Source organism: Gymnodraco acuticeps, unplaced genomic scaffold (assembly GCF_902827175.1).
Source record: "Gymnodraco acuticeps unplaced genomic scaffold, fGymAcu1.1, whole genome shotgun sequence".
In the NCBI taxonomy this organism is placed as follows: Eukaryota; Metazoa; Chordata; class Actinopteri; order Perciformes; family Bathydraconidae; genus Gymnodraco; species Gymnodraco acuticeps.
This window is the reverse complement of record NW_022991970.1, coordinates 778,668-806,460: the sequence shown is the minus strand read 5'-3', so window position 1 is coordinate 806,460 and position 27,793 is coordinate 778,668. Positions and strand designations below refer to the sequence as shown.

At 42.6% G+C, this 27,793-nt stretch overlaps 2 protein-coding genes across 3 annotated transcripts; both read right to left on the bottom strand.

Annotated features, from left to right (window-relative positions):
• Positions 1-49: 49 nt before the first annotated feature.
• Positions 50-16,788, bottom strand: cax1 (cation/H+ exchanger protein 1). 2 transcript variants are annotated; one of them, XM_034200850.1, is made up of 20 exons: positions 16,653-16,788; positions 12,355-12,519; positions 12,091-12,221; positions 9,295-9,403; positions 9,086-9,202; positions 8,889-8,950; positions 8,612-8,776; positions 8,338-8,523; positions 6,294-6,393; positions 4,919-5,060; positions 4,307-4,490; positions 4,129-4,228; positions 3,912-4,030; positions 3,041-3,078; positions 2,719-2,948; positions 2,357-2,490; positions 2,086-2,180; positions 838-916; positions 648-756; positions 50-409 (listed from the first exon to the last, which is right to left on the bottom strand). In XM_034200850.1, the coding sequence occupies exons 1-20, from the start codon at positions 16,726-16,728 to the stop codon at positions 336-338; spliced, it is 2,415 nt and encodes an 804-aa protein (XP_034056741.1). In that variant the 5' UTR covers positions 16,729-16,788; the 3' UTR covers positions 50-335. The 2 variants fall into 2 exon arrangements, with proteins under 2 accessions (XP_034056741.1, XP_034056742.1); XM_034200851.1 differs by having other exon boundaries at positions 2,800-2,948.
• A 1,934-nt stretch (positions 16,789-18,722) lies between these two features.
• Positions 18,723-27,366, bottom strand: smo (smoothened, frizzled class receptor). Its single transcript, XM_034200848.1, has 12 exons — positions 27,105-27,366; positions 25,755-25,954; positions 25,459-25,668; positions 24,537-24,709; positions 24,240-24,459; positions 24,024-24,147; positions 23,794-23,886; positions 23,425-23,533; positions 22,821-23,006; positions 22,100-22,248; positions 21,222-21,356; positions 18,723-21,095 (listed from the first exon to the last, which is right to left on the bottom strand). Exons 1-12 carry the CDS (start codon positions 27,364-27,366, stop codon positions 20,500-20,502), a joined length of 2,457 nt encoding a protein of 818 aa, XP_034056739.1. The 3' UTR covers positions 18,723-20,499.
• Positions 27,367-27,793: the final 427 nt, after the last annotated feature.

Genomic DNA, 27,793 nt, shown 5'->3' with positions numbered 1-27,793 from the left:
TTCGTAAAAACAAAAGGACGTTGGTACTGAAGATACAAAAATATTCTTATTTCATGTTTTATAAATTGTTGCGTTTATTATATTCTTTATAAACAGCATATTACATACCAGAGGCAAAAATAATTACTACAAATTCACATTTGCAAAAGATTCACAGATTTCTTTAACATTGCCAGGACGGGAAATATGACTACAAAACACCATTTCAATATCATATATTGACAAATAGCTCACAGCTATTCACTTACAGCTTTACTGTGCAATTTCAAATCTCAATCAAAATATTTGTCCATCTTTTGAGGCGCTGAATCCACTGGGAATGTTGGAGACTTTGATCAACAAGAGCGTGGAGAAGGAGCAAAGAAGTAAAGAGCCAGAAGGATGAGGTAGACCACCACCAGAGCAGTGCCTGCAAAACAAACAGACTTCATCAAAAACACGTGTGTTAAGACCTTTTATCAAGACTAAAATAAAAATCCGTCCACACATCCTCTTTTTCTGCTTCCTCATGACGATGCATGCCTTAGAAGTTAGATAGACTGTTCTGTACTGTACTTGTACTTTTGCTGAAACATCCAATGAATGTGGTCAGTGTGAACTGCTGCTGTTTATTTCTGATGTGGAGTAATCTCAGAAATAGGACTCACCCTGAAAGTAGTCACACTTTCCATCCATGAAGATGTAATTGACCAGAATGACACTGAAGATGCTGGCCCAGAGGTGAATATCACTGAACACCAGCACAAATCCCACATCCTGGGAGAAAACAAAAGGTTTGCTGCTGCAGGATTGAAACTACTTCATTATGTACAGATGTATTCATTACGGGGCACTTACGTAGAAGGCATTGAAGAGAATGAGCAGTGGAATCTGAATCATGCACACCTGCACAGCAATGCAACTGCCCACTTCAAGGCTGTGGACCAAAAATATACAAGTTATTTGATACTTATTTTTATAATGGCTAAATTGACAATGGTATGGACTAGGCTTATACATGTTCACATACTATGTTAATACATGAGTAAAATGACATTGAACTACCACACATTACTGTGCTTTAAATATTGTGCTCGCTTGCCAGATATATTAGCTCAATATGAAGTTAATTCCTTTATTTAAAAAAGGTCCCATGTCATGGCCATTTCTACTGATCATAATTCCATTGTTGAGGTCTACTAGAATAGATTTACATTGTTCAATGTTCCAAACTCACATTGGTTTTCTCATACAGCCTCTATGTATAGTATGATGCCTTGTTGGAGCTCCTGCTCCAACAAGGCATTGTTCCATATGAGCCCACTGTGCTCTGATGTGTGTTTATGTGTTACAATGGCATTTGTTAGCAACCAGAAAATGACAAACAGATGAGAATGCTGCGTGGGGTCTGGGTGCCGTGTTGGCGGGACGTTGCAGGGCTCGCTGCTGCGCCCTTTGAGACGCGAGGAGCCGACAGTGTGAGTGAGTGAGTGAGTGAGTGAGTGAGTGAGTGAGTGAGTGAGTGAGTGAGTGTGTGGAGCTCCACAGATTGGTCCATTTGGACCTGGGTATCGTTACGTCACTATACTCGGGAAGAAAAAAAAAAAAAATGGAAAAAGACAAATCTCCAACGAGGCGTTCTGGGGCAGCATACAGGGTGTACTTTGAGGGGTTGTGACTCCGCAGACCGTTTACATGCAGAAAAAGCTACATAACACACAAGGGGACGGGTAATAACCGGAAAAGCATGACATGGGACCTTTAAAAGTTAAAGTTAAAAGACTTACATATTAAAACACTTAAATAACTAAGTATGCACATGTTATTAATAATAAAAAAACACAATAAGTAAAAAACAAATGATAGCAGTCAAGTACACCATTGTAAATAAGTAGCAGTATATCTTTTTTTTAAGTGACCATATCAAATTAAAGAGGTTGCTGGTACTGTTTATAAATAAATAATTTGAAAAAAAATTAAGCGTGAATTGCATGAGGGTATATGTGTGTTTATTGCCCAAAGTTTTATATTCACAGGTGTTATTGCAAGGTAGTGTTGGTAGTGGCAAGTATGGCCTTTATAAAGTGGAATAAATGATGCTGGTACCTCAGGCTGATGTTGTTCTGCAGTGCAAACAGGATCCCATTGACAATCTCAGGAAGCTCCGGCACCATGGCCAACACTGTGACACTGATGAAGTACTGCAACAGGAAGTACACAGAAACACACATCATTGCTTTGGATTGAGTTTATCTAAATGTGTATTAATAAAAAGGTTTGCTTCTAAATGCTAAAGTGGGCTTATCAACCAAGGAGCAATGACTTTGAATCTAAGTGGTGTTTTATTCCTCTATAGAAAACAATACATTTTGATTACCAGCGAGATGGAGGAATGGGCCAGTATGGGCTGGATATTCTCCGTGCTGAGGTCAGCGCAGCAGGCCATTAGTACCGTGGCAACAATCAGCACTCCAAGGGCCCTGGTCCGGGACCAGTGCACTACATGATGCCCTGCAGGTGGAAAACACAGCATGAGTGTAATATTTATTACTTACCTCAATGTTGGGCGATATTGGTCCTCCCCTTTCTCATCCAAAGTCTACTGTATGTTAGGTGTTCCCCCTCACATCAAGGGTTTTAGCATGCCGTTTCCTTACATACACTAACATAGCAGGCAACAAGCAGTCAGTGCGTTTCATGCTCCTTCACCCAACATATTAAAGAACACTTCACACACACCTGTGGCAATGTGACTGTTGGAAACAATGCTGCCATTAATATACGTGTTGGCTACAAGTAGATGGCCTGAGGTGACATCACCAGTGGTGCTAGTGCCTTCTTGTGCGTCCTGGCCCCCGTGCAAGTCGCTGATGTGGATATCATAGATGTGGGAGTGGGTCTTCAGGGTGAAGATGAGGCCGATCAGGTAGGCAGCAGGCAGCAGCACGGAGATGGTGTACACCAGGGGCCTGGAGGACATTTATTTCATTATTAGATCAAACACTATTGAGGGGACGAGCCCTGCAAAATGTAAATAAAAAGGCATGGTGCATGTACTTACTCAATATGGGACAGGATCAAATGTGGGTCCGCTGTACTCTATTAAAAACAACAGAATTGGAGAAAGTGTGGTCAGCACATCACACGTACAGTATGGTGTGGTCTGTGTTCCTGCCCAGAACTGAGTGAAAACTGGAAGGATGTATTTGATGCTCTCCAGGAAGTTGTTCAGTAAGAGAAACCCAAGGACCCTACAGTAGTTCTCCTTGGTGTACTCCCAGAGATAAAGCATATTTACTACAAATTCTATTAGCGTCAGCCATCAAGTGCATCACGCTTTGATGGTTAAACCTGAACCACCAACATACAGTGTAATGACTGGAAGCGTGGGGAGTTATACGAAATTGAAAGAAATATTATAAATGTACATACAAATTAAATAAATCACACATGCCTTGGTTTAGGGCTTCAGAAACATGTTTCTAGAGATGGATGCCTGTAATGCCTATGCTACTATAATAATGTAGTGCTTAGTATACTTAATTTAGTATGATCAAGGCCAAGTCCCCTCAACCATTGTACCTTGTTAGCTTGATTAATTATTAATTGTTTATTTATTTCCCCCCCGCATTAATCGTTATTATTGGTGACTATGTAGGGAATTTCTCATTTATTTTTGTCTGCTGTATTTGTTGTTTTAATCTTGTCAACTGCTTCTGTATTGGTTTTGTACGATGACCTGTATGTGAACTGGAAATGTTTCACTATCGGTGCAGCAGGAGTGTAAAACAAAAGAGTATGTAAATATGGCAATTAAAGAATTTATATATATCAAGCTGTCGGTGTAATCTTTATGGTAGAAGAGTGAGGAATGTCCCCTCCAAGTCCATGAGCAGTTGATAAAACGTTGTGAAACACATGAAGCGGCTCACCGTGTCGTAGTGACAGTCCCTGCAGATGAACGGGACGCTGCTGTTGCCTGGAACATTGGTGCAGCTCTCACACACCAGATCCCCAAACGTCTTTGAGAAGAGGGTGGGAGCAAAAACACCTAGGGACAATATAACATCATGAGGATCAAATATTATGAATCTGGTAGTGGAGGACATATTGTTTGAAATGAATTGAATGTGCCACTACGATACAGACCTCCTACGGAGATGAAGAGCAGAGCAGAGCTCACTCCGGCTGAACGACTGTTAAATCTCTGCTCTCTGTGTTTGATGCCCCCGATGATCATACAGATACCCTGTCAAACACAGACAGTCATTCAGAGGGTCATACTGCTGCATGTTAACTGATGAGTTGTTGCTTCTCAGGCCCTCACCGGTACGAACAGTATACACCCGAGCAGGGTCCCAGTGAGCGCTGCTTTGACGATCTCCTCATAACATTTGGTTTTAGCATTGTGTCCCTGCAGCAGTGCTGTGATGTAGAAAGTCATCTCTGTGATGGAGCCGAACGTGGCATTCACCACCGCCCCCACTGCAAAGTTACTCTGAGCAGAAATGCTGTGGAAATACAGTCATCAGAATTCAGGAGCAAAATTACAACACAAGTCAGAATCAGAATTCCTTTATTAGCCCCACAGCGGGGACATTTACAATGTTACAGCAAAAGTGGCATAGCAGGTATACAAGGCAAGCAATAATACAAAAAGAAAAGCACACATAAGTAATAAATAAAAGACAAATAAGAAAACAACTATGGCTAACAATGAGTAGCAGTATGTTAGAAAGTGTGATAATTAACATATTAAAGTATTGAGACCATATCAAATAAATGTATGTTTTTACTAGAAGTGATTATGTCACACTACAATTGGTGCATAAGATTGCAACAGTCTGTATTGTTTGGGGGGTCTACCAGGGGCCGTGATGGTCATACAGTCCAATACTCACCTCTTTATTCACAAGTATCAGGGACACTCTAAACGTACCTGGCTATTCCCATGCCAATATAGTAGGAGAGAGGGATGATGGAGATGATGGCGGTGATAAACTTGGTCTCTGCGCTGCAGAATGTGTGTTTACGGTCAGTGTATCCAATAATGATCGTGATGAACACCAGGGGGAGCAGGTCTGCAGGGAGCAGGGACTTAAGGAGAACACATTGATGGACAGCAGACAGAGCAGGGCTGGATCCCCCACCTCGTGTCAGCAGAAAGTATTAAAAATAATGATTACAAAAATCATGCAAAAAATAATTAAATAAAATATAAAATATATTTTAAGTATGTTTAATCATCCGATTCCTCTGTGTTCTAATTAGTGTCTGCAGTGTGTGCCTATTGAGCTGTTTAGAGCCATGTGGGACAAAACCCGATCCTGCCCCTCCCTCTCACTGTCTAAGAAGTCAATGGTGACTATAAAAACTACACTGCGCATGCTCAGAGTATTTTCCTATTTAATGTGTGTGGCAAAAAAATAATGACCATAGGGGCATAGTGCTGCCATCCCCACCATACGTCAGCTTACATAATTCAGAGCTGATTGGCTGTAAGTACGTGTGCCGCGAAAAGTGTGGTGTGTGAAGAGGAGACGAGAGACGCGTCTTAAAACCAAGAAGTAAGCTGCGTATGGCTTCCCTCCACAAAAAAGCAATGAGATTTTAGAAAATAATACAAAATAAGATCTGTGGGAAACGTACCTGTTATATAAATGCACGTTTTGTTCAGCCGGATAATATCCACATGTCTACCCTACTTTTATAATTTTCGAATCATAAATCTATTGATTCGATTTATGATAGACTTTTGAAACTACAAGAACATAAGGAGGACTTTTACAAAAAAGTAATAGAGATTTTTGTCCAGAAGGATAGGCAAATGGACTTCATCCTCAAGTCAAGGTAAGACCGCAATTTTATTGAAAATGGGATCTTACTAAGAGAGAACAATTCAATATTTAAATGATAAAATTACATTTTTTGGGTATCCTTTTGTTGAACTGTCCGTTTAAAATTAATTGAAGCATCAGACTAAAAAAGCTTTTGAAAATAATATATTTTGATTTAGGTCAAAATATAATATTTGTATACCTGAAGAGTCAGTGCAGTGCCTCACCAGCCATGAACCTCACTGCAGAAGCTTATAGACATCTAAGTTTTTTGTGCCCCACCACTTTTGTACATGTAAAAATGCCACTGCATACATGACATGCAGATCAGGGCTGCTGGTTACACACACTCCATGTTACACTTTGTGAGAAAACAAGGGTACAGTATATTGAAATGCAATCTAATTTACCAATAGTTGACCTCTTGGAATTTGTCTTACAAGCCCCTTACTGTAATCAACAGCAGGAAAAGGATACTGAGGGGGATAATGTTGATTCCTTGTATGCTGTATTTGTAGTAATACACATTAAAGGCTCGATAACAGCATAAGATGACTTTGGTCTCACACACAGCGGTCTGCAAAAGAGAACAAAAGACATTTAACCCCAAAGTTACACATTTTTAAAATAAGATTCAATGGTCCATATGGACCATTGAAGAATGGACCTCTCTGAAGAACCAGCACCTTACCGTGGTAGAGAGGTTTGTGTGCCCTGATGAACCTGGGGGCTGTGTTGTCTGGAACCTTGTGTTCCTGGTAGGGTCTCCCATGGCAAATTGGTCTCAGGCAAGGGGCCAGACTAAGATTGGTTCAAAAGACCTCATGAAAGACGATACAAGAAGTGAGGATACCCGGCCCGGAGGAAGCCCGGGGTCCCCTTCTGGAGCCAGGCCCAGAAGGAGGACTCGTCGGCGAGCGTCTGGTGGCCGGGCTTGCCACGGAGCCCGGCCGGGCCCAGCCCGAAAAGGCAACGTGGGCAACACCTCCGCTTCTCCGTCCCGCGGGCCCACCACCTACGGGAAACATCAATGGGGTCGGGTGCGCTGCCAGAAGGGTGGCAGTGAAAGCGGAGGGTCTCGACGGACCAGACCCGGGCGACAGAAGCTGGCTTTGGGGACGTGGAACGTCACCTCTCTGGGGGGGAAGGAGCCGGAGCTTGTGCGGGAGGTGGAGCGTTACCAGTTGGATCTGGTTGGGCTCACCTCTACGCACAGCGTCGGCTCTGGAACCTTACTTCTGGATAGGGGTTGGACTCTATTCTTCTCCGGAGTTGCTCAAGGTGTGAGGCGCCGGGCGGGTGTGGGGATACTCACAAGTCCCCGGTTAGGTGCTTCGTTGTTGGAGTTTACCCCAGTGGACGAGAGGGTCACCTCCCTACGCCTGCGGGTTATGGGGGGGAAAACTCTGACTGTTGTGTGTGCTTATGCACCCAACAGCTGGGAAGAGACCAAGGGGTAGACCTAGGACCAGGTGGAGGGATTATATCTCTTCGCTGGCCTGGGAGCGCCTTGGGATCCCCCAGTCAGAGCTGGTTGATGTCGCCAGGGAAAAGAAAGTTTGGGGCTCTCTGCTGGAACTGCTACCCCCGCGACCCGATCACGGATAAGCGGGAGAAGATGGATGGATGGATGGATGGTCCATATGGTTTAAAGGGCAAGGTTAGATAATTGAAGAAAACCTTTGCTGTGCTCTCTTCTAGTGGTATGTGGATATTGAAAACATCTGAGCCACATGTCTTTCTATGAACAGCATTTTGCTTACTGAATAATCCTCCAACGCTAAGGTCAATTTAGCTTTTCTTTTGAGGTCCATTCCAAAAGCAAACTGCCCACATCGCAAGAGGAATAGACTTGAAAGGCAATTGCAAATAAAACTATGTTCAGCGTGGGGAATGTGGGGAAGAACAACAGAACACTGTTCTGTGTGATTTGGCTGAACTGACCCGTTAAGGAAAAGTCAGTAGATGCACTAATTAGATTTGCCACACACTTCAGTAACATGTTACCATAGCTAATAAGGAGACTAATATAACCTTGCACTTGATGCTTTGATACGCTTGACCGGTGCAGCTGAGGAAGGAGAATACTGCACACATTCTTTGCCTTGACATCTTTCTCTTCACTGTCTGCTGACATTTAACAACTTGTACAAAACTGCTCCACCAGAATGTAGAGAGAAACTCTGTGAATCAGCCTACCACAACAACAGTGTCTCTGACCCCAACCATGTCCTGAACAGAGAATATGAATTGTGACCATCAAATCAGAGATGCAGGTTCCCACGGTTTAATAAAGTTAGACTGAAGCACTCCTTTGTGCACCAGTCTATCTCAAATTAAATACAGAGCTAAATCCCAGGTCAAATGTATGCTAAAGGGTTTTTAAGCATGTTACTCTTAAGTGATTGATGTTGTTTTCCTTGTATCATGTCTTAATATTTGTCCTTGTTTGATGTTGCAAATGGAGCTGCTGTGATGCAAGAAAAATGTCAGACTGGATCTGACAATAACTGTATCGTACCTTTTCCAGTTTGTGAACCTGAACGTCCTCTGGAGCCATGAGGAGGACGATGGTCATTGTGCGGGCGTTCATCTTGGCTACAGGTATGGTGAAGACCAGCAGCCAGGAGAGCACACAGGCCAGCGAGTGAACCACCACCAGGACAGGGTAACCTAGCAACAGCCAAACATAAGTGCTGACGCGACACTGCAGAGAGACAAAGTATATTCAAAAGCCTTATTAATATATAAATATTACTTGCATCCAGTGATTAGGGTGATTCTGACCTTCTTACCCAGTGATTGGATGTTTTCCCAGCTGCTGGCTCTGGGATCTCCACAGGGAACGGGGAGGACATCAGGAGAGGAGCAGAGTCCTTGTTCGCCGAACTGTCGCTCTCCTCTGGGATCACCTCACACTTCGGAGGCTTCGCAATGGATCTCCCAACTACCTCTCCAGCCTGAGAAGGGCAGACAATCAACAGTGAATGACTTTTCATCATCGTGTAAATCTCAGCTTATTTTTAAATGGCACTTAAATATGGAAACGTTTAATACTAGATCTCAAAATACCTTTTCTATGGACTTCCCAAATGGCCAAATAAAGTACAACGCCAACCTAAAACAAAGTTTGCCTGAAAGAAATACATTTATTTATGGTGCGCTTTTCAAGAAACTCAAAGACACTTTAAATAAATACATAATTAAAACGACACTTAAAATATATAAAAGACAAATGACATGATGCAGCTGGTGTACAGGATACGTACCATAAGCTGCACCGATGATGGTTAGGAACATTACAGGGCAAATGAGGAAGTAGATTAATGATATCCACCATCCGAATAAAATGACATAAATGATGTTCCCAAAGGTGATCACCGAGCCTGAAAGAGAGGAAAGATAACAAGTATGGTTATTGCTTTCCTGTAGGCTGCAACAGAATGAAAGTTTAAGGATCGAAAAGAGAGAAGAAGACCTTCTTGAGGCTTAACAACACTGAGGTCAGAGTAGAGCTCTTTGATGATGTCCGATCGGTCTTCAATGGGCTTCTCTGTCACGTGAGCCTTCCACTTCCTGAAGCCAAACTGAAACAAGCATGGCACAGAACAATGAATGTCAAGAGGACTACTTATAAACTACCATAATACTCAGAGATGGGAAGTAGTGGAGTAAAAATACTTCGTTTCTGGTATCAGTACTTTACTCCACTACATTTTATTTTTTTCTGACGACATTTTACTTCTTACATTTTGAACCCAAATACCTGTACTTTCTACTTCTTACATGTTGAACACAAATACCTGTACTTTTTACTTCTTACACGTTGAACACAAATACCTGTACTTTCTACTTCTTACACTTTGAACACAAATACCTGTACTTTCTACTTCTTACATGTTGAACACAAATACCTGTACTTTCTACTTCTTACATGTTGAACACAAATACCTGTACTTTCTACTTCTTACATGTTGAACACAAATACCTGTACTTTCTACTTCTTACATGTTGAACCCAAATACCTGTACTTTCTACTTCTTACATGTTGAACCCAAATACCTGTACTTTCTACTTCTTACATGTTGAACACAAATACCTGTACTTTCTACTTCTTACATGTTGAACACAAATACCTGTACTTTCTACTTCTTACATTTTGAACACAAATACCTGTACTTTCTACTTCTTACATGTTGAACCCAAATACCTGTACTTCTACTTCTTACATGTTGAAACCCAAATAACCTGTACTTTCTACTTCTTACATGTTGAACCCAATACCTGTAACTTTTCTACTTCTTACATGTTGAACACAAATACCTGTACTTTCTACTTCTTACATGTTGAACACAAATACCTGTACTTTCTACTTCTTACATGTTGAACACAAATACCTGTACTTTCTACTTCTTACACTTTGAACACAAATACCTGTACTTTCTACTTCTTACACGTTGAACACAAATACCTGTACTTTCTACTTCTTACATGTTGAACTCAAATACCTGTACTTTCTACTTCTTACATGTTGAACACAAATACCTGTACTTTCTACTCTTACATGTTGAACCCAAATACCTGTACTTTCTACTTCTTACATGTTGAACACAAATACCTGTACTTTCTACTTCTTAAGTTGAACAAACTGTTTTATTGAACACAAATACCTGGTACTTCTACTTCTTACATGTTGAACACAAATACCTGTACTTTCTACTTCTTACATGTTGAACACAAATACCTGTACTTTCTACTTCTTACATGTTGAACACAAATACCTGTACTTTCTACTTCTTACATGTTGAACACAAATACCTGTACTTTCTACTTCTTACATGTTGAACACAAATACCTTACTTTCTACTTCTTACATGTTGAACACAAATACCTGTACTTTCTACTTCTTACATGTTGAACACAAATACCTGTACTTTCTACTTCTTACATTACATTACATTACATTACATTGCATTGCATTTAGCTGACGCTTTTGTCCAAAGCGACTTACAATAAGTACATTCGACCAGGAAGACACAACCTTGAAGAAAACAGAATCATATAAGTACATCAGGTTTCATAGAGCCAAACATTTCAAGTGCTACTCAACTGGCTTTAGGTAATCCAGTCCTTTATTGGTATAAAAGTGCTTCGTTAATCGTTCTAACGCTCGAAGTGGAGTCGAAAGAGATGAGTTTTCAGTTTGCGCCGGAAGATGAGCAAGCTATCTGCCGTCTTACATGTTGAACACAAATACCTGTACTTTCTACTTCTTACATGTTGAACACAAATACCTGTACTTTCTACTTCTTACATGTTGAACACAAATACCTGTACTTTCTACTTCTTACAGTTTCCAAACAGCTGGTTCCTTTAGTCTGAATGTGTGTTTGGTGGTGTGATCATTATTCTTTAGAGTCATTGCGTGCCTATTGATTTGAACACGATCCGTGTATCCATCATTTCCTGGTCTTCTCTAAAGAAGAGGGACCAATGAGAACGTTGTCATGTTGCCGTTGTTCAGCATGGAAACATTCATTAGCTAACAATGACATTATTGTTCTATTAATATAAAAGGGAGGTCAGGTACTCTTTAAAACAGCTGCTAGTTATGGGTACTTTTTACTGAAGTACATTTCAAAGCCCATACTTCCTTACTTTGACTTGAGTAAAGAAGAAGTTTAGTCAGTACTTCTACCAGAGTATTTTTGAACATGAGTATCTGTACTTCTACTTGAGGAAAGGATGTGTTACTTTTGCCATCTCTGATAATACTTTACCACATTTATGCCAAAGTGTTATAAATAGTAAAGTTTTAGCAAAAAGACATATGTTGGAAAGTAGTAAGCATACAGTATGACTTGGATCATATCACAGGATATATTTTACTTTGAATAAAACCTTTTAATATAGTGCACTATGTTTAAATGTTGCTGTCCCTTTAGTAGATCGGTATTCTAATTTATTCAGTATATTTTAGTGCATCGATACTTTTCTGAATATGTCTTTTCTACTGATAATATGTATATTTAGTTTTTAATGTTTATTTTATTTGTATTTTATTATATTTTCGAAGAATGTTTTAATTCTTGTACATTGATTGTCTGCTGTGAGAAAACAATTTCCCAACTTGTGAAATAAAGTATCCATCTATATCCGTTTTTGATATTTCATTCCCTGTAAAGGCATCAGAGAATAAAAACATTGGGGGTGAGAAATTGGTATTCTGATTATAGGGTTAAGGGAGCATACTCTAAAGCCAGTCGTTGCCCACCTTGTAGTTGTTGGCCTCCCTGTGAGCCTCCACCTCATTCTCAGCTCTGATGGTGGTGGTCCTTATGGTGTCTTCATGCCAAGCCTCTTCTCCATACCGAGACGGAGTAGATTGGGTGGTGCCTTGTCCTCCTGTGCAGATCACAGTGAGAAAGCTCTTCCACATGGCAAGAGAAAATATACTGCTCTCTCTCCTTCAGTTGACTTCTATGAAACTACATATCTCCCATGTCCACAGATCCCTACAGAAACAGTGCTGGTTTACCTCTGTGCACGGTGAGGAAGCACTTGGGGGTGTAGTGGCAGTAGTGGTGTGCAGAAGCTTCCGGGGAGGGGGTCTCCACTGCGCCCAGCTCTGGATGCTGGACCCTTTCATTTTGACACCGTCGCCGCGGCAACCAGTGATGCTGTTCAGGATCCACAGAGTTCTCTAAATATGAACAAATCATGCAGAACTGTCAAGGGTTTAAAAAGGCAGAGTACAGTACCAACACTTGAAATCTTGCCAAGTATATTTGTCTTTGCACTTTGTATAAGACAAGATATACTTTATTCATCCCAAATTGGGAATTGTTTTCGTTGCAGCAACATATAAGACAGGGCATTGCACATAATTAGAAATTAAAAAGAGTAGAAAAATAAATAATTAGAAAATAGAATTATCTCAAAATAGAAAAAATATGAGTATAAAATATTCGGGCATTCCTGTGGAGGTTGGGGACATTGAACCAGAGTGGTCGGTGTTCAAAGCCTCTATTGCCGAAACCGCGGCGGGGAGTTGTGGTCTCAAGGTCTTAAGTGCCTCAAGGGGCGGTAACCCTCGAACCTCCTGGTGGACACCGGTGGTCAGGGAAGCCGTCCGACTGAAGAAGGAGGCCTTCAGGGATTTGTTATCCCGGGGGACTCCCGAGGCAGCTGCAAGGTACCGACAGGCCCGAAGGGCAGCAGCCTCATCCGTGGCCGAGGCAAAGCAGCGGGTGTGAGAGAAGTTCGGAGAAGACATGGAGAAGGACTTTCGGGCGGCACCAACGTTGTTCTGGAAAACTGTCCGACACCTCAGGAGGGGGAAGCAGGGAACCATCCAAGCTGTGTACAGTAAAGATGGGACGTTGTTGACCTCAACTGATGGAGTGTTAGGGCGTTGGAAGGAACACTTTGAGGAACTCCTGAACCCGACAACTCCGCCCTCTATGTTAGAGGCAGAGCTGGAGTATGACGGGGGATCAACACCAATCTCCCGGGGGGAGGTCACTGAGGTCGTCAAACAACTCCACAGTGGCAAATCCCCGGGGGTGGATGAGATCCGCCCAGAAATGCTGAAGGCTCTGGGTGTTGAGGGACTGTCATGGTTGACACGTCTCATCAACATTGCGTGGAAGTCGGAAACAGTACCGAAGGAGTGGCAGACCGGGGTGGTGGTCCCCCTTTTTAAAAAGGGGGATCAGAGGGTATGTGCCAATTACAGAGGCATCACACTACTCAGCCTCCCCGGGAAAGTTTACTCTAAGGTACTCGAAAGGAGGGTCAGGCCGATTGTCGAACCTCAGATTGAGGAGGAACTATGCGGATTCCGTCCTGGTCGTGGAACGACGGATCAGCTTTTTACTCTCGCAAGGATCCTGGAGGGACCGAGTTCCCAGGGAGTTACTGTGGGAGGTGCTGCGGGAGTATGGGGTGAGGGGGTCTCTACTCAGGGCCATCCAATCTCTGTACTCCCAAAGCGAAAGCTGTGTCCGGGTCCTCGGCAGTAAGTCGGACCCATTTCCGGTAAAGGTTGGCCTCCGCCAGGGCTGCGCTTTGTCACCAATCCTGTTTGTAATATACATGGATCGGATTTCGAGGCGTAGTCAGGGGGGAGGGGGTCTGCAGTTCGGTGGACTAAGGATTGCACCACTACTTTTTGCAGATGATGTGGTTCTAATGGCTTCATCGGTCTGCGACCTTCAGCACTCACTGGATCGGTTCGCAACCGAGTGTGAAGCGGCTGGGATGAGGATCAGCACCTCCAAATCTGAGGCCATGGTTCTCAGCAGGAAACCGATGGACTGTCCACTCCAGGTAGGGAATGAGTCCTTACCCCAAGTGAAGGAGTTCAAGTATCTCGGAGTCTTGTTCTCGAGTGAGGGAACAATGGAGCGTGAGATGGGCCGGAGAATCGGAGCAGCGGGAGCGGTACTGCAGTCGCTTTACCGCACCGTTGTGACGAAAAGGGAGCTGAGCCAGAAGGCAAAGCTCTCTGTCTACCGGGCCATTTTCGTTCCTACCCTCACCTATGGTCATGAAGAATGGGTCATGACCAAAAGAACGAGATTGCGGATACAAGCGGCCGAGATGGGTTTTCTCCGCAGGGTGGCTGGTGTCTCCCTTAGGGATAAGGTGAGAAGTTCAGTCATCCGGGAGGGACTCAGAGTTGAACCGCTCCTCCTTCGCGTTGAAAGGAGCCAGTTGAGGTGGTTCGGGCACCTAGTTAGGATGCCACCTGGGCGTCTCCCTAGGGAGGTGTTCCAGGCATGTCCAGCTGGGAAGAGACCAAGGGGTAGACCTAGGACAAGGTGGAGGGATTATATCTCTTCGCTGGCCTGGGAGCGCCTTGGGATCCCCCAGTCAGAGCTGGTTGATGTTGCCAGGGAAAAGAAAGTTTGGGGCTCTCTGCTGGAACTGCTACCCCCGCGACCTGACCACGGATAAGCGGGAGAAGATGGATGGATGGATGAGAATAAAATATACAAGTTGACTGTTAATATAAAAATCTGTATAAAGTAGGATAGTAACAATACAATGATATATAGGGTCTTATTTTTAGACAATGCATCTTAAGCATATTGTTCAATCAAAGACTCTTAAAAAAACATCTTACTTTGAGTTGTATCTCAGATTAAACTTTTTTTATTTACATATTTATTAGAAAATTCAAATCAGAAAACAAAAAATGTGGAGCATTTCTGGCTCGTTTTGTAACAACATTTACTGATTCTGGTGAAATATAGTTACAAATAAGTTCCCCCAGCTAATAACAACATCTGAGTTATCTAAATATCCCACCTTATTTCAAGAAATCTTACCAAGCAATGTGCACTTGTTCTATTGGCAGATTTGTGTACTTATTACAGGCAAAAATACCTTGTTTTCTTTATTTTTGGGTTTGCATCAGTAATATATTGACATGACATGAGCAGAGAAAAATGCTAAATGAAGTCTGGAGATGAGTAGATCCGATCTAATTCAATACACTTGACTGATGTATTGAATATCTGTTTCTCTGTTCTCTACTTTCTGTTCTTTGTTGTGCATAAGTTGCTCGGGCCGTGCCAAACAATGCTGTTCCTGCAGATGAGCAGCAGTGTGTGTTCATGCTTAGAACCCAGGGAAAGCCATGGATGTATAGAGAGAGAAACAGTGATGGTGAGAGGACGGTAAATCTGGAGGGGGGGTATTTGTTTTGGTGTCCGTCCTTCCCCATAACCGCTGACTCCACCTAAAAACATCAATCTACACACACCTCCCTGCAGGGTATCACTGCAGAGGTGTGAGCTTGATTGACATCCTCCACCAAAGCCCTCCAGCCAAGGAGATGTGTGTGACTAACAAAAACCTCCTGAGAGTCATGCAGTGTCACCTCAGCCCCCCCCCTGTCAACTGCTGTCTGCAGGACTGATCACATTAGAAATGCATTGCAGCACACAGAGACATGAACTCTATGCTTTGCAATCAAAACAGAAGCATGCATGGACTGTTGATATGTAATCTGCTTGCTATGCCTTAACTGTTACTCCCTGTGTCTCAGTAAAGAAACAGTGGATGTATTTTGAAGGCAACTGGAAGAGGATAAGTCTCATTCAGACTTCACAATTGACTGGTGCCTTTTTTAAAACGACTTGCTGTGAGCTGACACCTTTTGAAAACAGCAATAAATTGAGGGGAGATGACAGAACCAGTGTGTTTGATGAAGAATGAAAGTGGGGAACAATCCAGACTGACAATCTACCAAACCAACATGATGTAAACAACTTGGATTAGGGTTAAAAAATGGTGATCATCCCAAAACAATCCCTTTTAAAGTACAGGAAATAACTGCTTCTGATTCAGGACACAATCCTCACCACTAGATAGATAGACACTTTATTCTTCCTAAATTGGGACATTATTTTTAACAACGTGTTTTTAAAAATAAACAGCGAATAATATGTTCTGGATAAATTAGAATATTCTGTAAAAGACCAGTAAACAATATACTTCTAAGCTTCTGTCTGAATAAAAGTATACCAAAGTTCACATCAGTTAAGTTTATAATATAGTCACACTTTACTCTAGGAAGAAAGTGACTTCTTTAGTTGTCAGGCAGACAGCAGACAGAGACAAATACTGAGCACTAATTGGAGGAAAGTTTGCAGCACAGGTGACTTTGATCAACGCGTTAACGACCAAGTCAAATGTAAAATAAACACAAAGACGAATCTGACAGCCTGCCCTAGGTTTTAAACACGCAGATAAAGACCAAAAAGCAGCGTGTTAGTTGAACGGAGGTCTCACAAAGCTCCAGCAGCGGCAGGAGCTTGGTCTTACCTGGGGTGTCCGCCGCTGACCCTCGCCGAAGGCTCTCCGCATCTCCTGGCGTCCGCGAGCACTTATTGAGGAACATGCTCTCTGTTTATCCCCGAGTCTCGCTCCTGTTTCATCTGCGCGAGGAGCGGTAACACACTCCTTAAGAAGGCTGATCTGCGCGAGACCCACCAGCAGAGCTACACCGGCACACAGAGGGGAGGGAACTATCGAACACAGAAACATTTAAAATACTACAATTTTATGTATGAATGTCACTCCTACGTCCTATTTTATTCACACGTATGTGTTACGTGTATCTGTTTATCTTTTTTTAATTTGTTTTATCCATTAAAGCGCTGTGTGTGGGATTTTAACCTTTGTTACCACAGCGCCCCTAGTGTTACAAATTGATACTGCCGTTTTTAGTAAAACCAGGTTTGGGGAGTAACAGATTACATCTAAAGGGATTACATAAACAGGATACAAAAAAAAGGTAAATGTATTCCGTCACAGTGACAAAAAAAATCAGATTACTGTTAATATTTCAAAAAATGGGGATGGCAAGGCAAGTTTATTTATATAGCACCTTTCAACACAAGGCAATTCAATGTGCTTTACAAAAATGAAAGACATTCAGACAAAGGCATTTAAAAACAGTCATTAAAAAGAAAAGATAATAAAATAAACATTAAAAGAAAAATTACATGAATAAAAAGTACATGAATAAAAAGTTACAGTGCAGTTTAAGATATGAATAGTTCAATTAAAAGCAGCGGCAAAAAGATAAGTCTTCAGCCTGGATTTAAAAGTAGTCAGAGTTGCAGCGGACCTGCAGGTTTCTGGGAGTTTGTTCCAGATATTTGGAGCATAATAACTGAACGCTGCTTCTCCATGTTTAGTTCTGACTCTGGGGACAGAAAGCTGACCAGTCCCAGAAGACCTGAGAGTCTACAATGTTAGTTAAAGACTAAAAAGAGCATAAAGTGTTTGTTGTGAAAGGATCAGATTGTATTTCTTCTTTGTAAACTGTACTGTCCTGTGGGCTAACACGAGGAGAGCTGGAGCTTTGATGGCAAACACTGACGGTTTATTTGGAGCTTTGGCCGGAGAATTCACAAGACATATCACGGGCCACGAGTTGACCACACGGTTGAGATGCCACGTCAAATCTGAAGAACTCTAACCCAGACCCGTGTATTTAGCTAGTTCAGAGAGAATAATCAACATTGTGCACAACAAGATAGAATGATAACACCTCTATCAGCTGACGCCAACAGGCAGGAACAGGGAGACAAAACACTGAGAGCACAGCAGCCAAGGTTACAGGTGCGTGTGTTCAGTCAGGACAGTTTGAACTGATAAACTGGGTCAAAGTTATGGGCCTTGGAAAATATTTCCCCAACATATATGATCATAAAATAGTGTGTGTGAGCTGCATTAAACTAAAACGCAGCATTTTCTGTTGTGCGGGCGTTCATCTTGGCTACAGGTGAAGACCAGCAGCCAGGAGAGCGTTGGTGTTGGTGTTAAGGCTACTGCCTGAATATGCTGAGTGAAAGGCAGCGTTTCCTATAAGTAAAATCATTTCTGATCCTACAAATATCTTGGTTGCTTCTTTTCTACAGTCACATTGTTCTGCTGTCTGACATTACACACTTATTTGCATTGCATCTGACATTGAGGTAATCTATAGTAACGGAAAGTAATCAGGTTACATTACTTTTATATTTTGATACTTAACTAGGGTTGCTGGTTAAAATTGTTATACTAATAATTGTAACGGAATAGATTTTTGAAGTAACCCTTCCAACCCTGTGTAATACATCATATGAACACATTATTTTGTATACAAATATGAGCAACTTTTTAAGCAAATATAAATAACTAATGGGATGGAAGTGGTGGCCCCCCACTTGTCGCCCCAGGCTGGTTTTAGCGTTGTTGATGGTGTGATCTCATCCCTAGGCGGTCTCTAGAACAAAACCTTTTTTTCTATCTTTGAGCTGTCGAATAAAAAGGACCTCTGTGAAAACCTTTCTGCACAAACTGTGGCTCCTGTGCATGGTGTGGCAACACGTCAAATCACACAGATGAGTGTAGGGTTACTTTTATTTACATATCAAAACAGAAACGTACAGCTGCACAAACTGACAGTACCTTTTTACACAGAGTTGGGAAACTAAACAAGAATAAACACGAGGCCTACGTCTTCTTGACAGCTTACCAAAACCAAATCTTTCAAGGCATAAAACATAATTTCCAAACTGATCTTTATTTAAACATTACCAATCTTTTCTCTTTTTAGGTGGACATCAGCTGTGCTTCATTTTGTTGCCAAACTCCCTATATCGTCTAATTCATAGCAGTATGGTATCTACTGATGACATAAATAATTCTCTAACATACACATCTTACATGAACAACTAGACATTACATTAGACAAACTATTTAGCACCAGCTACCACTGTCTACTTTAGCATCATGTATCCATATTGAGTGTAAAACTAAGTGAAGTTTTGGTTACAGCAAGTACAGTGACATATTTTTATAGCATACTCTTCCCTTTTTATTTACCATATCAGCAGAGTAATCAAGTGATCGGATACATCAATCTGTACAAATAATACCCTTATTGCGAAATCTATGAACAGCCTATTTACAGAACACACATTTAGAAAGAGAGACGCTGAAAAAAAGAAGCATTCAGGAGAAATACGTGTCTCCTAAGCCCTGTGTAGTCTAAAATAATTCACATGAAAGATTTTCAACTGAGCTAAAGAAAGTGGCACAGTTGTGAAGCCCAGTTTATATTAAGTATGTACAACAGATTAACTCAAGTAAAAATACTGTAGTGAAACAAAATAACACTTTAAGTGAAATATACAAGAAGGACTCATTGAGAAAAAGTCAGCCATTCCATTCAGGTAAATAAAATAAGCTAATGTTGGTTTATTGCACCAGGCAACAGAGCATCTACAAATAATATGTTGATATTTTAGCTCAGTAACTTAATGTCTGCTATCTGGTTACATTTTAAATTATTATTAAAACTAAATCATGTAACTTTGCAGATGTTAGTTCAATGGAGGAAGTTTATCTTCACAATGTGAATCTGTGCGCCCTAAATGTCACATCTTATACACATTTAATCATTTATTTCAGTACTCATGGCTTCTGTGTGAGTGTGTGTATGTCATTTTAGTGATATTAGTATTAACAGGGAAAGGGAGATATATGTTAGTACCTCAAATGAACTGCACACGAACACAAGCATTTAATGGCTAAATAGTGGTGGAAAGAGAAAAGATTTAAGATAATACAAATGTAGCACAAAAGAAGACCTTGGTTAACAGTATTTGCAAGTATCCTGTAGCATGTATTACCTGTATGGTCTTCTGTATGAGTGCGGTTTTACTGCCCTCCCTTGGGCAGTAGAAATGATTATAACACCATCAAAGGGTAGACTTTCAAAAGTTGTATCCAATGCCTTTATCTCCAAATGTCCTCACTGGTAAATCCAACAGTGAGTTGCCCCCTGCCCGGGTTCATGTGGTCACAGACAGCGCTGTCTGGTACCAGTTTCAGAACAAAATGTTTCAAGCCACATAAAGTTTAGCTGCCTCACTCGCCTTGTCATCACGGAGTTGCTTTTGAAATTTCATTGGACAAACATAAAGTATAAAAAATAATCTTTTCATTAACTTATTCACAACATATTTTCACTTTTCCCTTTGTCTTCTAAAAAGAAAGATGAAGTAAGAAATAACTGACGGCTTAGTTCCACCTCTGGGGATTAGGTGCACTTTAGTAAGGAGTTTAAAGTATCCAGCACTTTGTGAAGATTACTTGTCTGTGTACCACAAAGCTCTCAGAAGTCAGAGTCAGCATCCATAAGCTCCGCCTCCATTAAATTAGTTCTGGAGTGAATGGGTCCGTAGCTGACCCTTCGGCCCCCCGGTACCCGAGCCACGTGGGCCAACCTCTCCGACAGCCCGTCTGTGAGATCCATGTCTCCGGGGTAACGGGAGGGTCCACTAGGCTGCCAGGTGGAGACTGAGGGGGTGCAGCGCGGGCCGAGACCCAGATCCTCCGGGCGGTCGTCGAAGGTCAGAGGGTTGGAGAGCAGGCTGCGGCCATAGTTGTTCCGACAGCTCCGGTAGGGCTGGTAGGGGGACCTCTCCTCATAGTACAGGGGGTCTGGGTAGGACCCTGGCAGGACCTCCTCCTCCATCCTCTGGTGCTCCCGCAGGTTGGCCACCAGGCTGGGGTGGCAGGGCAGTTTGGGCAGGCGAGGCACGGAGCTGCGCCCAAACTCACGCTGCTGATAGGCCTGGGGGTCCACCGCCTCCTCCGCCGGGCGCACCTCCTTCCTCCTCTTCTTCTTCTTCTTTTTCCTTTTTATCATCTCAGGTGAAATCTCAGCCTCCACCATCCACAGCCGGTTCCTCTCGTCCGGAGGCGGCACTGTAAAGACATAACGGAGCATAAGTCTGTGAAAGGAAGTCCTCTGATAAAGAAGATGAAAGGAAAAAGTGCATAAAGTAGGAGAGGGGTTGATGTAAATTCAGAGTCATGGCCTCCTGCTCTCACCCGGGGTGCCAGTGGGAGTGACAGAGATGTCCTGAGGCAGGATGGCCCCTCGCCTGGCCACCATCTTGGTCACATGCTGCGCCCAAGCTGATGACATGTCGTTTGACGGCTCATTTAGCTCAAAATTGATTCCAGCTATGAATGAGAAAAGACAAACCACAACTCTACATTTAAAGACAACTGAGGACAACTTTGAAACCAACATGTGCTTAATGCCCCCCATCCCCCCCCACAGTGCCTCTATAGCTCTGAACGGCTCCAAGCTAAACAATCAGGGCAGCCGCAGCAGCCTCACAGCTTACACCAGCAGAGGCATGTGTCATGCAGGTCTTAGCTACAGACATAACAGTTGTCCCTGACTGTGGAGCTTCTACACCACAGAGAAGCTAACGGAAAATCTTTTCAGGGCACAATTGAAAGATAAATAACACACAGAGATTCTCTACATCAGCACACGGCGGCATTTCATTACACACTCAAACTTAGAGAGGTAGTTGACCCAATAAAAAAAACACTTTATCACTTAGCCTACCTACAGTAGTATCTATCCACAAAGATATGTTTCTTACGTGCCTGAGTTTTAAAATATCTACTAATTAGCAAAGCTGTTCCAGTCAAATAGAATTGAGAGGCATTTTGTTGTCCATTGAAAACTAAAATGTTGCTTTCCAGAAGAAGAAAGGTGTTAAAACGGCTTTGAACTAAATAAATACTCCCCTAACAATCTAGATCAGATGCTTTGCAGTTTTGGCTATCAACCACAAGGTGGAAGTATGCAAACATCACCAGACAGTGCTTCCACTGGATTACTTTAATAGCAGACAATATTCCCAGTTTATGATCCGAGATATTTTGAATGACTCCACTGAAACACTCACCCACGGGTCCTTCATGGGACACGGTGTGCATGCTGAAGGACAGCTCCTTCTCGGGGTCCTTGTGGAGCTCCTTCCTCAGAGCAAAGGCCTTGGCGATCATCTTGCTCTTCTTGATCCTCTTGGGTTCATCGTCACTGCGGCCAAGGATCCTGACACAGCAACATAAGGCAGGTTCAGAAAGAGAGACTGAGGATGACACACTTAATGCCATCAGCAGTCATGGGACATTTGTGATTTCAGACACATCACGATGACACAGTCTTAAGCCACTAAGGGAAACAATAAAGAAGTTGAATTATTGTTGTTTTTTTCAAAGCAAGAAGGGAATGAATTCCTGTGAATACACTCCAAGTCACAGTGCGCCCTTGTGAGCTGTGTTTACAAGGATTAGCGCTGCACATAAAAACCAACACACTAGCACACACTGGGAGGATTTGACTGAATTAATGCCTCCATTATTTGAAATAGTCAGGGTGAAAATCCCCAGTTTCTCAGGATGTTTGGCGGGGCAGCTTGGCTTGGTTAGTACATGTCTAGATGCTTAGAGATTAGACTTTTCCCAGGCTGATTCACATATTTTTAAAACCATATATGGACGTGGACAGGCCTGTAGACATGATGTGAACACAAGCAATGAGAAGAGACTTAAAGAGAGATTGGAACATAGTATTCGAGAAGCAGCAACACCATGTTACATTTCACTTTCTCAATGTTTGCTTACTTGAACCAGGTCCGTTTCCAGATGAGGATGGTGGCCTTGGTCCAGACCCAGGTACTCATAGCGATTCCCGTCCCAAACATGGCGAACAGGTTGATTTTCTCCACCATCAGGCTGGGCCGGTTCTTAATGGTGCATTCTGGGATGGGCTTGTTGGTCTGAGAGGCGATTGTCACGTTGGCTTCACACCTGTTGAAAACATAGAGAGGGATGGTCAGTCTCTGCCTCCAACATGTGCTTCTACACCTCTGAGACGTAGGACTGAGAAGCACATTCAAATGCTGGATCTGGCAAATAAGAAAGCCTTTTACACGTCAGGGCGGAAGAGAACGGTTTACATTTTTTAGGCTTATTTCCACTACAGCCAGTGTCAACACTGCGGGGAAAGAGGCTGCATTCACCGCTGAGAGCTGGGTGAGCGGTCTGGGGTCTCAGCTCGGTCTGTGGATCTCTGTGTGCAGGTGTGAGGCAACACCATCACAGATTTTTTACTTTTACTTACTACTTGTTTGCTCATGTTGTGTTTGCAGCATCATACACCAAAGCAAATTCCTTGTAACGTACCTGGAAATAAACTCGATTAAGAAATAAAGTCAGTCAAACTTACAGCACATATTCTCTAAAGCTCCTCTCCCATTCAGCCTGGTTAAAGAAATCGTAGAAGTGGCAGCCGAAGGTGATGAAAACAAAGCCAAAAGCCAGGAATCCAAATATACCTGAAAAAGAGAAATAGAGCAATATATCAGATGAAAGATACCAGGCACTTCCCCCAATGGCATTCATACCGTAACTTGGAATACATTGAATATTGGGTAAAAGGAGAGTAGAAATGTTCTTGTTCCTCAACTGAAACATTGACTTTCTTCAATACTTAGTTTGATCCACGTTCCAACTCTAAATGATACATTTATATAGTATATATAATATTTCTCAGGTCCCCACTGTAGAGTGTATGGCATCAGATGAGAGAACATACCCAGCCTCAGCATCGTCTCGTTGATTTTGCTGGCAGCTTTCTCACTCAGCAGTCCTGGGTGGTTACTCTTAATGGAAAACAAAGTCATGACACCTGGAAGGAAAAAAATGAATAATGATTTGGTGTTGATCGATGATTTTTTGAGGAGCACTTCTGGAGCTCACAGAGTTTTGAAGGATGTGAAAAAAAGGGCTAAAATTGCTTTTCAAAGGATGGTCAATGAGTCTCACCCCGAATAAGGAAGTAACCGCCGACAACAAGCACAACTCCAATGGGGGCCAGCACAAACCCAGCGCGGTATTTGTAGTTTTTGTAGCCTACAAAACAGATCCCACTCACCGAGTCTCCATCCACCTGTAGAAAACACATCAGAGACATGAGATTTAAATCAAAGCTTTTCGCAGGGCTGGAAGTCAGATCTTATAATGAAAAGGTCTCCCACACACCTCAGCGATAGCCAGGATGGCCACAGTGAGGATGAAGGGGACCGACCAGGTGACCATGTGGAAGTAGGAGGTTCTGCCGGACAGCGGCTGCTGGGTGGTGCCCAGGGCTTTGAAGGACGTGTGCCAGGCATAGGTCAGCATGACGAACCAAATCACACCCGACATCAGGGAGTAGTACACAATGATGAAGATGGTGACACAGGACAGCGTCTCTGAAGACCTGTAGCCAAACACGAGTTTAGGGTTCAGTTTCTGTATTTGGGAAGGATGTTTAATCTCAGCTGGTGTGTGACTTACGAGGGCTCCCCGAGGCGCATGGTGTTGTCGCTCTTGCACACAATCTCTTCCCGCGCTCCATCCAGGAACTGGGCCAGCCAGCCGATACTGCCCACAAAGAAGCAGGCGTTGATGTAGAACAGAATGACGGCTGGGTAACGGTTGGAGTTCTTCCAGTCGGCAAGAAACGTGAGCTGAAACGGAGGAGAAGACGGTTATACCAGAGAAACATCTGGATATTTGAAGGCTTCTCTTTAAAAACGGTCATCTTTGTTTTCTACTTCCACATTTCCCTTTCACACTCCTGGGGCTTCTACCCACAGCGCCTCACACTCAGGGACCTTACTCTGCTTTGTGCACATATTTACATCTGTGTTTAATATTTGTCACAACTGTATTTCACTTACACATGCCTAAACCCGGCACCTTGTTTTAATATGTTTTAGAACTTGCATCTTATCTGTAAATAATGATTTTATATTTGTACAACTTGACTGTATCTTTCCTTACAGATGCACCAACTCTGATACTGTAACTTAATATGTGACGATGCTGTAATCTACTCTTGGCACTTTTGCAAAAATAAATGTATTTGTACCTTGTGCAATGACAATAAAGTTGCATCTAATATAATTAAATATAATATGTTAAAGTACAATGTGCACATTTTTACTTTAACTTCATATTGTATAGATATTTTAATTATATTCAATGTATTTGTATCTTCTGATTTCACATTCTTATTTTAACTTATTGTGTTAACGTAAATATGTTTCTTTCACTTTTTTCAAAACCTTTAACTTATTCAATTTTTAAATGGAGAAACTGTCACGTAAGCCTTTCCCCCCAGTATTCTGATTCTGATTTCCATGCAAAAGAAAATGCATAATCTCTTTCCCTATAAGGAAAAACAAGCATCATGGGTAGTGTAGTTGTGCCTCACCAGGGTGAAGAAGGTGCAGAGGAGGGTGATGGTGCCGAAGTATGCGATGTAAGCGTGCATGTCGTTGTGCTCCTCCTCGGTGAACAGGGGGTTGTCACACTGGATCCCGCAGCCCTCCACGTCCTTGTACCAGCTGGACTGGATGTCCGTCTTCACCAGGGGGGCTTCACAGCGGCTCGACATGTTGAACTTCAGCTTCTGCACCTCGTTCTGCACACAGAGGAGAAGGTGAGATCCTAGTGCAACGTTGACCTCTGACCCTCAGCATCAATACATTTCATTACAACGAAGCTTACCGAGCAGCCCACTGGGAACTTGTCACAGGTGAGGAAGCTGGGCCAGCCCCTCTCCTGGTCCACGATGCTGCAGGGCCGGCGTGTGGCCAGACACAGGCTCTTACTGGGCAGCTCCACTCGACCGTTCTCACATTTGGGCATGTAGACGGCACAGAGCAGCGGCTGGATGACCGTCCAGCAGCGAGGAGCGTTACGCAGACCTGTGGGATGGAACAACAGTCTTACAAACATTGAAATAAATTATGAGATGTGTACGATAATCTGCTACACTTATCAGACTCATGACGGTGATGATAAGCACAAACACATGAATAGAAAAATGTGGCAGGGCCAAGAATATATCAGTTTGATCATAATTTAATCACCTTGATTCACATAATCTAACTATCTATTGTGTAATAAGACATGGTTTAACTTGATTAATCAGCCAAATCAACATACCGTTTAGACAACTAACACCTTATCATCCAGCTGCTAAAAATGTAGTGACAATTTTGTGTGAAAATCTGTATTAGCAGGATAATCGTCCTTAAGCCAATGAAACTATTAATTGAGACTGGGTTAAGGGGAATTTTGTGGGGTTGTTAAAGAAAATTATGACTTCTTATCCCTCCCATGTGTGCTATTATGTATGCTGCTATTGTGTTTACATTACACAGGAGCCATAATAAACCATATCCAACAACACAAAAAGGTATGGGTGGATGGGACCCCTGACCCTGAGAGGCGGGGGCCTGGGTCTGACAGGTCATTAGAGAGAGCATATGAATGTGAAGCAGAATATCTAAAACCCTTTTATTGGTGACACTCTTCCATTGTTAGCTCTCTAGCACCTATGAGTGATTCCTTTTGTTGTCTTTAATGGCTTTTACCCCTTAATTTCCTGTTGGGGCTCTCTCCCCTCTGAGACCCCTCATCACAGTCCTTTGTCATAACAATTAACATTATTAGCACTTACAAACCAGGTACACAACACTGACTTTTCCTATGTAGTGAAACTGATATATGTATGTATTAATTGCTCCAAAATAAAAGCCTGAGGGCCAGGTTTTTATTGTCATTTGATTTTTAGAATTGACCTGGTTAATGTTAGTTCACAATGGATTTTTTGTGAAATTACACATCGTATTGATCACTTTCAAAACAAGTAAGTTAGATAGCTATTCATAATAACCCAATATATTTTTGACATTTAATCTATCATAGTAGGCTACAACTAACATACATCCAAGAGTACAGTTTTCTAATTGGATCACAGGATGATGATCACTCCTCTCCCACACTCTAAAGTATTCACATCAGATGGAGTATATGTTGGTGTTTATTGAACAGATGAACCCTGGATCTCACCGGACCACATGGCCAGCTTCTCAAAAGCCTCTTCTTGGGTGCTGGAGTCCTCGGCCAGGACCAGAGAAGTGTGTGTGTACGGCAGAGGCGACCCCAGACATGTGTTGTATTTCAGAGCCTCACAGGTCGAGGTTTTCTTGCAGTGGTCCTCAAATATGGTCCCGTTTGGAGACAACACCGCCCCGCAGCCTGAGAGCCAGGCAACCCAGACGCACAGCATCCCGCAAAACCCAACAATGGGGCTCCGAGCCCGGGAGGACATCTTGGGGGCCGAGAACGAGCCGTGCAAAACCGATTAAATGATTCAATTTTATCTAAAGAAACCCGGAGATCAACTTGTCTTCTTTAGATTTCGAATACGTTTCCAAACTCGGCATTATGAAGGAGATCTGCAGGGCGTTTCAAAGTTTGTTCCCAGTCCTCCCAAACTTTTGTATCCTGCAGTTCTCGGCCGATCCCCGCTGGATCCTCCGGGATTCCTTCATTATCCAGATCCGATCGGCTCCAGAAAGTGCCCTCAGCTGTAGAACAACCGCATCATCGCCTCAAAACCATATAAAGTATTCATTTGAAGCTTTTAGGATGGGTATTAAACAGACATCAGGCCGACAAAGTTGCAGGATCGCCCTCCCCCACTTCCAAAAAACTTGCCATGAAAAGTCTGGATGTGTAATAGGATCTCTGGCTCT